The 14,925-nt window shown below is 50.5% G+C and overlaps 1 protein-coding gene across 3 annotated transcripts in view; it reads right to left on the reverse strand.

The window, feature by feature from the left end:
• The window catches only part of ELMO1 (engulfment and cell motility 1), a 391,973-nt gene that overhangs the window by 165,871 nt on the left and 211,177 nt on the right, over positions 1 to 14,925 (reverse strand). For all 3 annotated transcript variants that reach the window (XM_059655863.1, XM_059655865.1, XM_059655862.1), the window contains one exon: positions 5,728 to 5,836. In XM_059655863.1, coding sequence (XP_059511846.1) covers positions 5,728 to 5,836 — 109 coding nt within the window. The remainder of the gene's footprint in view (positions 1 to 5,727; positions 5,837 to 14,925) is intronic.

Consider the following 14,925-nt stretch of genomic DNA (forward strand, 5'->3'; position numbering starts at 1 on the left):
CCGTGGCCAACTACCCAGGAAAGGTGGGCTGCACCTCCACACTAGGGAGTCTGACATCCAGAAGGTTCCACTCCCCTCCTCAATGTCTGGGTTAGGCAAGGGCTCAGGCCATGGTGCTAGCCACTTAGATATGAGAGAAATGCTTGGAGACATTTCCGCAAACCTAGGAGGCTCACGGGAAGACAGCCCCCTGCTCCGTGGGGCCATGGGGGCCACTGTTCTACCAGATTCAGCACAAAGGTGCTATACCCAGGATGGCAGAGCCACACGATGGAGACACCTTGGGTCCTCCATGACATCACTGAGCAGTCAACCAACGCTAGGACCTACTCCACTCTGACAGTATGACATTCAACAGACGTTCTTCTCACTTTGGCCATTCTGAGTTGGGATTCCCATTACCTGCAGCGAAAGCCCCGGGTGGATACAGTGCCCGGACCAGGACTATCCCTGCCCCTGGCCCTGGACAGTCTCATGCTCACGAGTTCTTGTCACACCCAGAAAACATACCCCAATTCTAGGATTTCATGCCCAGGACTGGGATGTTTCTGCCTATTAACATTCTTCTATTGGCTCCCACATGGACGCAGAATTCTCTGCCCCTCCTGGCCTTTCCATCTACACTTCTCACTGCCTGAAATTTTAAAAAATTATCTTTATTGTTAAAAGTATTATAGATGTCCCCTTTTCCCCTGTGACCCACTCAACCCTGCATTTCCCCCAGCTTTCACCCCCAGCATCTCTCCCGCTGCATCTGTCCGTGTCCATGGGTTCTGCACACGTGCATTTAGAACTGCCCGGCTCCTCTCCTCTTCATCTTAGTGACTCCACACACTCACGTACCTCTTCGTCTGTGCCACATCTCCCAAGGCTCTAATGTGGCCATGGGTCAATCACTGACTCAAATCTGAGAAAAACCATGAACTTAGAAATGGAGAAAAGCAGGCCCAACCCAGCCCAAAGATGATGGATTTATTTATGAAACTAATTTTCTCAGAAGAAAAATAGACGTCTCCTTCCACACAAGGGTGCGCTCTGATTTGTTTTTCATATTAGTAGCTTATTTAATATGGCAATGGGCACAAGGCAATCCATTAAAAAGCAATTTCCCTCTTACCACAGGCTGTTTCATCATCTGATGCCTGGTACTCAATCAGAATGTAGCAATCCTTTAATATTTTATGAGCAGAAAACAACTCATTTGGGCATGTTGCCCTCAGAGATGCAGGAGCCTTTTATTAGCCTTGCAGAATGTACAGGGAGGGGCCTTTGCAATAGATGCTGAGCTACTGGTCAACCTGGAACCTTAACTATCAAAACACTGCAAAAATCAGGCTTAGAACTGAAAAAGGCATTTAAATATATGTATACACACACACACACACACACATATATAGACATATGTATAGACATACATATAGACATACCATATACAAACAGATTTATACATTTATACACATATACGTACGTGTGTGTGTGTGTGTGTGTGTATATATATATATATATACATACACACTAGAGGCCCGGTGCACAAAAATTTGTGCACTCGCGGGGGGGGGGGGGGTCCCAGCCTGTGCCCTCTCACAGTCTGGGACCCCTTGGGAGATAACGACCTGCTGGCTTAGGCCTGCTCCCGGGTGGCAGAGGGCAGGCCCAATCCCTAGGTGCAGCCCCAGGTCGGGCTCAGAGAAGGGCCAATTGGGGAGCTGGGGCGCTGCCCCCTGTCATGCACAGAGCAGGGCGGATTGGGAGGTTGCGATGCCACCCTCAGTCACGCTCAGGGTAGGGCCGATTGGGGGGTTGGGGCACCATCCCCTGTCACACTCAAGGCAGAGTGGATGGGGAGGTTGTGGCGCCACCCCCTGTCATGCACAGAGCAGGGCCAATCAGGGGGTTGGGGCGCTGCCCCCTGTCACTCACAGAGTAGGGCCGATAGGGGAGTTGGGGCACCGCCCCCTGTCACACACAGAGCAGGGTGGATCAGGGGGTTGGGGCGCCGCCCTCTATCACCCACAGAGCAGGGCCGATCAGGGGGTTGGGGCGCCTTCCCCTGTCACGAACAGAGCAGGATGGATAGGGAGGTTGTGGCCCCGCTCCCTGTCACACACAGAACCGCAGGGCGATCAGGGGGTTTGGGCGATGCCCACTGTCACGCTGATCCTGGTGCCAGGAGGCCTCGTGGCTCTGCTGATCCCAGTGCTGGGAGGCATATTACCCTTTTACTATATAGGATAGAGGCCTGGTGCACGGGTGGGGGCCAGCTGGTTTGCCCTGAAGGGTGTCCTGGACCAGGGTGGGGGCCCCACTGGGGTACCTGGCCAGCCTGGATGAGGGGATGATGGCTGTTTGCAGCTGGTCATACACCCTTCAGGGTGGGGGTCCCCACTGGGGTGCCTGGCCAGTCTGGGTGAGGGGCTGAGGGCTGTTTTCAGGCTGGGACTGAAGCTCCCAACTGCTCCTTTTTTTCTTTTTTATTCTGGGCCAGCTTTAGCTCTGAGGCTCCAGCTCTTAGGCCTCCGCTCCTGAAAGCAGGTATCTGTTTTGTTTCGGTTCTATCATCGAAACTCTGTATCAACTCCAGCTCTGAGATCCCAGGTTTCTGGAGTTTTGTTTAGCGTCTGTATTTGTTACAATGTTTGAAACTGCAGGCTCAGAGGCCTGCAGCGGCAGGCGGGGAACGTTTGAGTCCTCCATCACTGAAGCAAGCAAGCCTCATGTTAGTTTCAAGCTGCCTGGCTGCCGGCCGCCATCTTGGCTGACAGTTAATTTGCATATTGCCCTGATTAGCCAATGGGAAGGGTAGCGGTCGTACGCCAATTACCATGTTTCTCTTTTATTAGTGTAGATACATATATATGAAATGACTTATAATACTTTCTGAAGTGGAAGCCTCTGGGATCAGGGACCATATCTCGTTCACCTTTTCACCGGCCGTGTCTATCACAGTCCCTGGCACATGGTAAGTAGGTAATAGACTTTTATGAACAAATGAACGAATCATTCATCGTCTTAGACGAAGGGAACCTGCCCTGCGTATGTGAGGGCCCCACTGTCCAAGCTCAGCTTCACTGCAGAGACCAGGCCTGGCCAGGTGCTGAGCGACCTGTGGCAGAATGTTGACAGCCATCCTTCTAGAAGAAGGTGGGGTTCAGAATAACCTACAGTGCAAGGGCAGCGTCTGGGGTACCCACAGAGCTCCCCGAGATATCTGCCTGCATCCCCACTCTAATATCTCAGCCCACAGGAGCTGGCTTGACTACCAGTTTCTCCCAGGTCCAGGAGGGCTGCTCTGTACCCACCCTAATGCCCAACTCCTAAACCCCAGAGCTGACATTCACTGTCTGCACAGACTTTGCCACCACATTGCCCACCAGCAGACCTCAGTGATCCACGTCGAACCTGTCCTCACACTGCCTGGAATTTGATCTTTTCCAAGTTAGTCCCCTTGGGTTGAATATTATCTGTTCCCAGGGTACCCCTTCAACTCCTATGACTGCAATTCCAGCCACTGAGGTTACCTACAAACAAGCCAAGATGAACACAATGCTAATCCTGTGCTGCTTAGGATGGAGACGTTCTGAGAAAGGTGTCCACAGGCCATTTTGTCACTGAGACGACCACAGGGCGCACTTCTGCACACCTGGATGGTACAGCCCACTATACACCTTGCTGCACAGTTCAGCCTCGTGCTCCCAGCTACCAGGCTGGACAGCATCTTCCTGCCCAACCCAACGTGAGATCAGATCAAGCACAGAGAAAATGATGCCGTCCAGAGACTCGGTAAGCAAGATGCATGCGGCGGATGCCGGCTCAAAACAACATGCTATCAAGTATATGCAGTAAGTACTCTATGCTATTGGTATAGGGGGTAAGAGTTCCGTGAGGCCTGTGAGTACGTCAGCCAAGGACATGAGCTGGAAAGTGGCAGAGGCAGAACCCAGCTGCCAATTCTTCCTGATGGCCCCCTTGTCCTCTATCGTCTCTGTTCTGTGTGAACTTGCAGCAGTAGAGACATATGTCCGTTGGGCAGAGGAGAGCAGGGAGCTGGGAATGACAGTCACAGTGCTGAAGGGCAGCCCTTCTGAAGCCACTAGGATGAGAGCTGAGAGCCAAAGCAGGCCAAGAGGGAGGACGGGAAAGGGGAGGGGCAGGAAAGGACAACATGGGCACCAACCGGGACTTGAGGGCATTATGAGTAGAGCATGCTGGGTAGAGCATGACGGGTAGAGCATGCTGGGTAGAGCATGACAGGTAGAGCAGGACGGGGAGAGCTTGGGGGGTAGAGCATGATGGTCTCCAATTTCTAAAGGTCTTAGATTGTTTGCAATGCTCTTTAGCCAGTGATTTTCTACAGTTTTCCCATGAAGTTGAGATTAACATGAAATAGTCACCGTTGTCAGACGAGGGAGTTCAGCAGGACTGATTTGATTCAGGACCTTGACCCGTCAGCTGAACCCCCAGTGAGCCACGCAGCAGACAGAAATCTCAGCGAGAGAGTCTGAGGAGGAGCAGGAAGAGAGTCACATCCAGGCCAGGTGAACCGACACGTTACATCAGCAAGCAGAGACGCGCGCAGACTGACGCAGAACTCTCCCAGGCCCGGCTGCTCCCATCACGGAGAAATGCCCGGACTGGGGCTCATCAGTAAGGAACTTCACGGCTGCTCCCTCAGCGTCAGTTCCCACCCACCCGGGAAGGAAGCGTGACTGCTGGGCTTAGTCAAACAGGCTCAGCTTCTTAGTTTTTTCCTGCTAAGTCCTGAATGTTCTAGTTTACTTTAGCCATACCGTAGCCAGCTCTACACTGCAAATAAAACACAGCCCCCTTCCAATTTCATCGCCGACTTCTTCCCATTCATCATGTCAGCTCTCAAGCAGGTGACGGAATCTTTATGCTTCCACCGTAACACCACACACCCAGCATCCCTCTGGCGCCAGCAGTGTTCCCTGGCGCCCACTTTATTAAGCGCAGGGGAAGATTTATGTGCGTGTCAGCTCCGTCGGTGGTGGAGGGGATGGGAGGTGGACGCCTTACAGAGGCTCAATATTGATGATAATTGTCAGCCAGGTTCCATCCGACTCTCTTTCACAGGTAAAAGCCGAACGATGCCAATAGGCAAAGGGAAGACAATGATCATGCCCTCCTTTTGTAGGTGTCCTCTCTTAAACTGTGTAATAGAAGTAAGAAATGAGCAAGAAGCGTATCTCCAACCAGATGTTTCACGAGCTGCTACCCATTTTCTCCAATAATTCCTTCTTTCTTGGAGAAGGCATTTTAAACAAGTGGGATACTGGCAGCAAGAGATCTCATTAAGGCTCTCAATTTTTTCCATTATAGAGAAAAACTGTTGCAAAGGAAAGGAAAGAAAGCGATCTACTGGTAGGCTAGAAACTGGATTTTTTTTAAAAAAGAAATTCATAGGTCTTTTTCCCAACCGAGTATTAAATTCAAGGCTGTTTTAATACATACTCATTTTTATAAAATTTGAAATGCAGTCACGGTACCTGCCACTCTCCCATTCTTACAGGTTTTAACCACATTTGTTCCCAGAGCAGACACGCAGATACACCTATGCTGTGGATGTGAGCCAAAGGAAGTTCGGTGCACGCGACCCCAGGGAAGAGCCGGCAGCATTTGGGGAGTTCTTCGTGTGGGTCAAGGCACGACCCTGGAAGCTGCTCTCTGCCCAGCGTCATCCCCATGCGGGCGGACAACAAGGGTACTTACGCAGCTCGCCCACTTTCAGGATCTCACACAGCATCTTGGTCAGCTCGATGCTACTGCGGCCGAAGGGACACTCGTGCTTGTCTTCTCGGCTGCTGTTCTCAAGCACAATCTGTAAGCAGGAAGGGACGGGTCACAGAGGGCAGGGCTATGCCGGAGCCGAGAAACAGCCACCCCAGCTCACCAAGCCAGGCGCTCGGGGCCAGGGCCGAACTGTCCTCTCAGTGTATTCTCAGCAGGTACCGTGGCACCTAAACCCACCCATTTCCCTCCTCTCCCACCGCCTCTGAGACCCTGGGAGAGGGGGCTTTACTTGCTGTTGTCACTTACAGAGACGCCCATGGAGAAAACTGTTGCTGTTAATCTTCACCCAAGGGTATTTTTTTTCCCATTGTTTTTATTTTAGTAAGAGTGGAAGGGTGGGTGGGAGGAAGAGAGAGAGGAACGTCAATGTGAGAGACACATCAATTGGTTGCTTCACGCACATGCCCTGACCAGGGCCAGGCATTGAACCTGCAACCCTTTGGTGCACAGGCTGACACTCTCACCACGGAGCCACCGGGGCAAGCGAGTTTTGCAAAATAGTACATTAGAGAATGTCTTTGAGTGATGATATAACTCCCCTTGTCATTCTAAGACTCAGAGGCTAATCACGAGGTTTAGACAAGTGAGTGGTGCCCTGACTGGTTTGGAAAAGGGGAGCCCGGGGAGAGTGCACTGAGGATCACCAGGAGCACAGCCTTTACTGTCCCTGGGAGTTAGGATAAAAAGTCTTTCTTGCAGTCTCTTTAGGAAGCACCGGTTCTGGGCTGGCGTATCTCTGAAGAAACTGTAGGTAAACTCCATCCAAACCCCTTCTCCCGCTGACCTGGGAAGGACACGGTGGGGCCCTGGAAAGTCTAGCTCCTCCTCACGGTCGGTCTCTTCTGCACAATCTTCCTGAACAGAATCCTCTCTGGTTCTAGCCACGAATTCCAGCTCAGGAAGCAGGAGGCAGAACAATTAAATTCCCACCCATGGGGAGTCTTTATTTCTCTTTTACAAATCGTGTCTAGGAGACACAGGCATCCAGGAGCCAATCTGAACCTCCTGATGAGGGGCCATGAACGGAGAAACAGAGCCAGAAGACAGAACATAAAGACCGGAGACAGGTGGTCTCCAGCCAGCTCCCAGCCAGGACCTTCCCCTGCACTTCACATTAACATCTGATTAACATTTCATGAGCATATCAATATTTAATGAGGCTGCAATCTGCATACACTGTAGGTAGAATTACTGCAGCCAATAAATGCTCTGGAAACATTTCCAAGGCACAGTTTATTAGCCTGCACTAAATTAAGGAGTAATTTAAGTAATCAATATGTAAATCAGCCTGGAGAAGCCCTGCTCTTTACTCTTTAACACGCCATCCATCTTATCGTATTAACCCACCACCTAAGGAAAAGCAGGCCCTCCTCCTGGACTGATTTCCTTAGACACAGATCTTTAAAGGTGCCTGTGTAGGTTTTCAGGTCAACACCCTTGCAGAAATATTTCAGAAAAGGCTATGATGATGAGTGTTAGTAATTAGATGTTACTATAATGAGAAACAATTCTTAAACTGGACGGTAGCTTCTTTACAAATTTAAAGCACTGCTATACCGATATTCAATTCCAATATTCTGGTATTAACTGTGTTGGCCTAAAACAGTTTGAAAAGCCCCATTTAGAAATATCAGGGCCTATTTTTCATCTTTATTTTTCCCTCCCTCTTCAGTTCTAAGAGCAAACACACTGGGACAGACACCATGATGGATGGGGCATTAAAACCTGCTATGACGACTCACCCTAGAACACGTCTCACACCTAAGGAAGCCGTAACTGTCGCGTGTTTTATAGAATACAACATGGGTATTGGTGCAATATCAAGTACCACACGTTTTATACAACACTACAGTTTATAGGGTATATATACATAGATCTACCCACTGATCCCCGGTAAGTCTGCATGACTTATAGGCAGGTATTTATTATCCTATTAAAACTGTTGAAGCAAGAGGAAGAGGTGAGGTGCTTGGATCCTTGAGTAGCCGTGGCTGGCATGGAATGCAATTTCTGAGATCTTCCATTTCCAAATCTCTTCCCGCCCTGTCATAGCTTACAATCACCTTCACATATAGGCCACCATAAACTCCATGGATTTCATGTCCAAGAGGCTAAGAGAACCTTGATTCATGTCCTCGACCTCACTGAAAGGAGTCCATAAATCCAGGCCCTCCTGGACAAAGGTCCCAGGGTCTCCCTTATCTCATTTATCCCTGAAGATGAGTGACGCTCTCTCGGGTCAGTGACCGGAGCTGTGCGAACCGTCCCCACCGGTTTTAGTTCCATAAATGTCGACTGAGTTCCCAGTGGCCCAGATCACAAACCTGTGTGACCACTAAATGCTGAGTACCAGGCCGGCCACACTCAAGCCCACTCCTTCTCTGCCCCCTGGGCCACCTGCTCTCTCAGTCTTGGCATCCTGTCACGGGCCTGATCCAGCCTGTTGTCATGGACACGCTTCCCTCCCCTGCTGCAGGGTGCTCCCTGTTGGGGGCAAGTCCAGTCCTTCCTGTTTCGCTGTAGCCAGGCCTGGAGTGAGCTGGAGGGTTCCTCCCACAGCCCTCACCTAGGAGGCTTCTTGTTCATGCTGCTTCGACTCTGAGGGTCACATGAAGCACTGTGGTCTCCTCACGGCCACCAAGGACCGTGTATAAACTTGTGCTGTGGTTACATAATCTTAAACAGTATAGAGTGTCCCCCTAATAGTTCCAGTCCCCACCTGGCACCATTCACAGCTAAGGCAATATTAGTGACTATCCCTGTGCTGTCCTGTACATCCCTGTGACTGTTCTGTGACTGCCAACCCGCACTTCTCCATCCCTTCACCTTTCCCAGCCAGCTCCCCACCGGCTCCCCACTGCAGCCATCAGTCTGCTCTCTGTATCTGTGAGTCTGCTTCTGTTTTGTTCGTTCATTTGTTTTGTTTTTTAGATTCCACATGTAAGTGAAATCACATATATGACTGTCTAACCATGAGTCTTTGTACCCCTGAACCACAAACAAAATAATATTGGAAGTCAACTGTAAGGGAAAAATAACCAGGCCAGTGTGGCTCAATGGTTGAGCACTGACCTATGAACCAGGAGGTCATGGTTGGATTCCCGGTCAGGGCACATGCCTGGGTTGTGGGTTTGATCCCCAGGGATGAACGGAGAGGGTGAGAAAGAAACATCAATGCTGAAGACAACTGGTCTACTATTGCTATCCTGACCACATGACCTCTTGCTCCAGGTGCTGCTGTCTGCTTTACCAAGATATTCATATGGCAGTGGTCGGCAAACTGCGGCTCGGCAAACCACGGCTCGTGAGCCACATGTGGCTCTTTGGCCCCTTCAGTGTGGCTCTTCCACAAAATACCAGCTCTTCCGAAGTTTCAATCGCACTGTACGTGCACACTCGCACGTGGTATTTTGTGGAAGAGCCACACTGAAGGGGTCAAAGAGCCGCATGTGGCTCGCGAGCCGCAGTTTGCCGACCACGGTGACATACGGCTCTAGGAGCAGCTGTGGGGAAAACACACCCCACAGAAAACAAAACTGGCTGCCACAGAGAGGACTGATCTTGCTCTCTGACAGGCAGCACTCAGGGGGAGTGAACATTATTCCTGCGTAGTCAGGTCCAACCAGGGTCTCTTTAGACGAGTGATTGTCTAACTGGAATGGGCACCAACCTCCGAACCATTTGGAGGGTAAACAGAGTGCTGGGCTGTTCCCCAAGCTCTTATTCAGCAGGTTCAGGGAGGAACCTAAAAAAATACACAAGCAAGTGCCGGGGTCCAATTGAGCAAACATATTAAGAGCCGTATGCCATATATGCCAGGTCCCTTGAAACAGCAAGGATGGACCGGCTCCCGGCAAGCAAGCCCCAGCTGGTTTGGCTCAGTGGATGGAGCATCGGCCTGCGGACTGAAGGGTCCTGGGTCCAATTCCGGTCAGGGGCACATGCCTGGGTTGCGGGCACATCACCAGTGGGGAGTGTGCAGGAGGCAGCCGATCAATGATTCTCTCTCATCATTGATGTTCTATCTCTCTCTCCCTCCCTCTTCCTCTCTGAAATCCATAAAAACATATTTTAAAAAATATGCAAGCAAACCAAGCCGTACATTCTTCTGAGGCACAGGGTGGCCGAGGAAGGGAGTGTTAGCAAAGCACTGCTGGGCACACTGAGCAATTATTTTGAGCAGAACTCTCTTCTACAAAGAAACGAGCCCCACTGCACACCTTCCGTGAGCCCTAACTGGCCACCTAGCGGGAGGCGGCTGTCCCTGGCATATCCAGGCCGCAGGCCTCGGCAGGGCCGTGGCACCAGCTGCTGAGATGTGCCGGACACCAGAGCAGGGTGTGCCAAGCGCCGTTTCCAAGGACAAAAGAACAAAGCACCCCGGGAAACGGAGGAACAGAACAAACAAGCGGTCCTGCTGGTAAAAACACGAAGTACTCGTAGGAAGCACACACCGAGATAAGTAAAAACCCAGACAAATGAGAAGAATGGTAAAAACCCGGCTAATGAGGTGAAATCCTTCCAGAATAAAATCAGGCAGTTGCACAGACAGAAGCATAATAAAAGCCATAAATATCAAATGGCAAGGAATCGACTGGGTAATGGTGTAGTAATTAAAGCCTGGAGGTTCATAATAGACGGAGAATTGAACATTAATCAACCGAAAAGCAACAGTGCCTGCGCTTTGATAAAGTGCAAGGAGTGCGCGGCTGTGGGAGACACACCCAGCAACCCCTCCGCACTGCTGCCAAGCCCTCCCCGGGGGCCGCAGCTGGTGGCAGAGAAGGGAAGGGTGATGCCAGCAGGGATGACGTGTCTGTGCCTGCACTGGGACCCTGACGTCACTGCATCCGAGACACCGGCCAGCAGGCTCCTCTCTATGCCAGGATGTGTGTACCTGGGCCCAAGGACGGTAAGATCTTGCCTATTTAAATATATTTTTATTGATTTCAGAGAGGAAGGGGGAGGGAGAGAGATGGAAACATCAATGAGAGAGAATCATCCGTCGGCTGCCTCCTGCACGCCCCTTCCTGGGGATCAAGCCTACAACCTGGGCTTGTGCTCTGACCAGGAATTAAATCGTGACCTCCTGGTTCATAGGTCAACACTCAACCAGTGAGCCACGCCAGCTGGGCACGTCTTGTTTATATAAAGCAGCGGTTCTCTAACTTGAGCTTGCATTAGAATCATCTGAAAACTTACTAAAACCCAGATCGCTGGGCCCCACCCCCAGAATTACGGTTCAGTGTTTAGGGTGGACCCACGAACCTGCATACTCTCAGGAAATGTGGGCGCTGCTAGCTTGGGCCCACACTTTTCGAAACAATGATGGCAAGTTATGCCATGTCTACACTCCCAGCAAACCTCCTGGTTTTAAAGACATGGAAAGCAATGAGAGGAGGTGGAAGATGAAATGAATCTGATTTTGGTTTTTTATTTTTTCTGTGACTAATAAAAAATATCAGTAAGAGTTAAAATTCATAGAGAATTCAGATTGGAGTTGCCCAGGGCTGAGGTTTGGGGGTCCGGGAGCAACTGCTGACAGGTGTGGGTTTTCTTTGGGGTTGATGCTAATTATGAGGTCTTGGAACTCAATGGAGGTGGTGTTTGCACAACACTGTGCATGTATCCCCTCGCCAAATAATGCCCTGTGACATGGTTAAGTGGATCTGACCTCACATGAAACTAGAGGGAATACACCCGGAGTGATTACCAGGTGCAAACTCTTGAGTGACCCATTCGTCTGGTCCTCACAGACCATCAAGGCAGGACACCTGACGGCGAGGAATCTGCCTTGGAGTTGAGCCGCGGGCCTGCTGTCTAGCAGTTAAGATGTGCGGGGCCAGCACCCGGAGTGCAGGGCAAGCCCCAGACCTCCATGCTGGGGTCTGATCTGCTTCGTGGGAACATGGAAGGCTCCTATTCCAAGCCAGGGCGTCAGACTGACCAGCTGGGGGTGCTAGAGGTGAAGGTTCAGAAACGGCCCAGGATGCTAGTCCTGTAGGTCACCCAAGCACAGCCACTGAGGGAGGGACGGTGCCCGAAGGTGGCCAGGCTCCACTGCGTCCTGCTTAGGTGCTAGCCACTTGCATGCCCTTGCATCTGTGTGTGAAAGCTCATTACTTTCATTTTATTTTTTTGTTAATCCTCATTCTTTTCCCATTGATTTTTTTTTAAGAGTAGAAGGGAGGGAGTAAGGGAAGGAGAGAGAGAGAGAAAAAAACATCAATATGAGAGAGAGACATTGATTGGTTGCCTCCTCCACACACCCTGACAGGGGCCAGGCATCGAACCTGCAACCCAGGTACGTGCCCTTGACTGGGAATCGAACTCATAACCTTTTGGTGAGCAGGCTGACACTCTACCCATTGAGCCACACCAGATAGGGCAAAGCTTCTTATTTTGCAGCTATATTCTACGCTACGCTTGGTCTTCTCAAACATAAAGCACTCACAGATCTCCGCAGACGCTTGCTAAATGCATGCAGATTCCCACCCAGGGGCGGCGGCAGGGGGGGGGCGGAGAGGTGACAGCCTGGTTCCTGTCTTTCTAAGCAGCACCCGGAGGTGCTGACACTGCTGGGGGCCAGGGACCACACCATGAAAGGCAAGGAAGTCTACTCCCTCATCCCTACTGTTAAAACCCGAGCCCCACTCCCTTCCACTCCCTGGGATCTAGTCATTGCAGTCGTTTCTTTAAACGTTTACTATGCTGAGTACCTTGCCAGATGCTGAAAATACACGCACGAACAGAATACCACCTTCGGGGCTTGCAATCCACTGGGAAGACACGAGGGGATGGCACTTGCAAGGTGGACAGCTTTCCTTGCTGCAGGCTCCCAGGAAGTTGGGCACTGCTAGCGGTCCCCTTCTACCTACTTGGTGTTGTCTGCACATTTTCAAGGACATGTCTCTCTCTGCGAGAAGATGCACATGAGAGGCAATGCGGAGGCAGTACGCTTCCTCCAGGGGGGAGCCTCGGAGGGGAGACACTGATTCTGGGTTCTCTCCCCAGGGGCCTGTCAACATTGCACCCAGAGGTGCGCAGGCCGCGGAGGCGCCTGGGAAAGGGATCGTGATGATCAGAGAAGCCCCTCCACATCCTGGGGAAGCGTCGCCATAAATCTCCAGATGGCAAGGCGGGACTCTGACTCACTCGTCGCTGGGCTGCAGAATACAGATGCCTCTGTCCCCTCCGAGGAGCGCCAGGCGCCGGGATGCTGGCGCTGTCTGGCAGTCACTGTTGGATGAAAAATGAGGCCTGACATCTCTCAAGCCTCATTCCCCACTGGGAACTCGTCACCAGCGTCGTAACAGTTACTGCCGTCTTAGAGCCAAGTCACGCTCTGCATAGATTGGGACGTGTTTGGATAGAACTCACTTAACTGACACCTTCCAGGAGGGCGAGTGATACAACAAACTCCTAAGAAAGACCACACCTTGTCCGCCCACTTCACTCAGATCCTACACTCCCTCTGGTTTGAAGGGGAGCAAAGGGGAGGAGGGAGAATGCTTCCCATCCTCTTCTGGACAATGTCAGTCAACATTCTCCAATCACATGACTCTGATACACATATTAAATGAGCTCCAGTGGGCAAGTTACTTACTGAAACCTAATTAAGAAACTAAGCCACACTTGCAGTTAATGGCATGTGGGAATGAAATTTTTCATCTATAAACCTAGCCTTTTAGAACAACTTCATCTCATTCCATCTCATTCTCTCTAAGCGTCCGGATCTGGGCTACGGCTGCCAAAGAAGAGATCTCCTCCGTGGACAGCATCTGCAGGACTATGTCCATGGGGGGCTCTTAGTGGAAACTGCTTCCCTGACACCTCTCTGGCCCCCTGCCCCTCCTGCACTGGTCTGTATGTCCCCTCCCCTGACCCAAGCCAGGTCACTTTCTCCAGAACACCGCATGCAGTCCCTTTCTCTACAGCCCACAGCCTGTCTGTGACTTTCTGACAGCACTTCTCCCGTTCTGCCCCGCACTGTGGGGCCCCAGGCTGCCAGGCTCGCAGCTGACCTGCCCCCTCTGCCAAAATAACTCCCTAAACGGTGTCTTCTCAGTCACTTGCTGATACAGACTCATAGGTACTCCTGTAACATACACAGGTTCCCATGGCTGCTGTAACAGACTTGGTGTAAGGCTAACACCATGGGCTCATCAGTCCTGAACGGTGGCCATTCTGATGGTCGAACCAGCTCACTGACAGGCAGAGTTCTGCCAAGTCGGGTTCCAGTTTTGATCCTCAGACACAAATCACCTACAACGATGAAGGACCTCGGAGGGGAAGAGGGAAGTGACACTGAGCAAGGATTCAATGCATCAAATAGTTAACAAATAATTTAGACAGTGAGGACAAACGTCAAAGAGAGACATAGTCCCTGCTCAAAAATGTCATGTTTGAAAGAGATAAGGATCAAATAATAATAATAATAATAATAATAATAATAATAATAATGTAATTCCAAATTGAGTGAGTGCATACGGAAGCAAAACCAAGGAAATAAACCAGAAAACAAAAAGGAGCCAGAGGATGAAGTCCTAAAGAATGCGTGGGAATGAGGGGGGCCGTGGGGCAGGGATGCAGAAAGGAGAGACTGAGCCAGGGAACTGCGTGTGCAAAGGTCCTGTGCTAAAGGAACACTGACCTTCAAGAACTGAAATGCCAGCCATGCTGGCTTCCCTGCCTTAGGAATCGCACGTTTGTAAATAGGTATGAATGGCACAGATCAAGGTCATGAATTCCAACAGCCTCCAAGTATATGGACCCTCGTACAGAATAACATCGATAAACCAGCCAGAGAGAAGTTAGTTACAAGGGTTGTTATATTTGTTACTAACAGTGTTTCAGTTGCTTTATAAAACACAAGAAGAGTAGTCTCTATTACTTATGACTTATGCTAAACTTTGGAATCTTGGGTTTTACCAACACAGGGAAAAAGTTGATAAAATTAAGGTCAAGGTAAAAATAAAATCACCTGACAGTGTTCAAACACTCCTGGGCACACCAGGTGTATTGAACAGCTCCTAAGGGGAAAGCTATTTTTGCAGAATACGATGGGACCATTGGGATCACTGCCACCTACATTATATTACACCGATACGAAATGCC

This window comes from Myotis daubentonii, chromosome 10, assembly GCF_963259705.1.
Source record: "Myotis daubentonii chromosome 10, mMyoDau2.1, whole genome shotgun sequence".
Lineage (NCBI taxonomy): Eukaryota > Metazoa > Chordata > Mammalia > Chiroptera > Vespertilionidae > Myotis > Myotis daubentonii.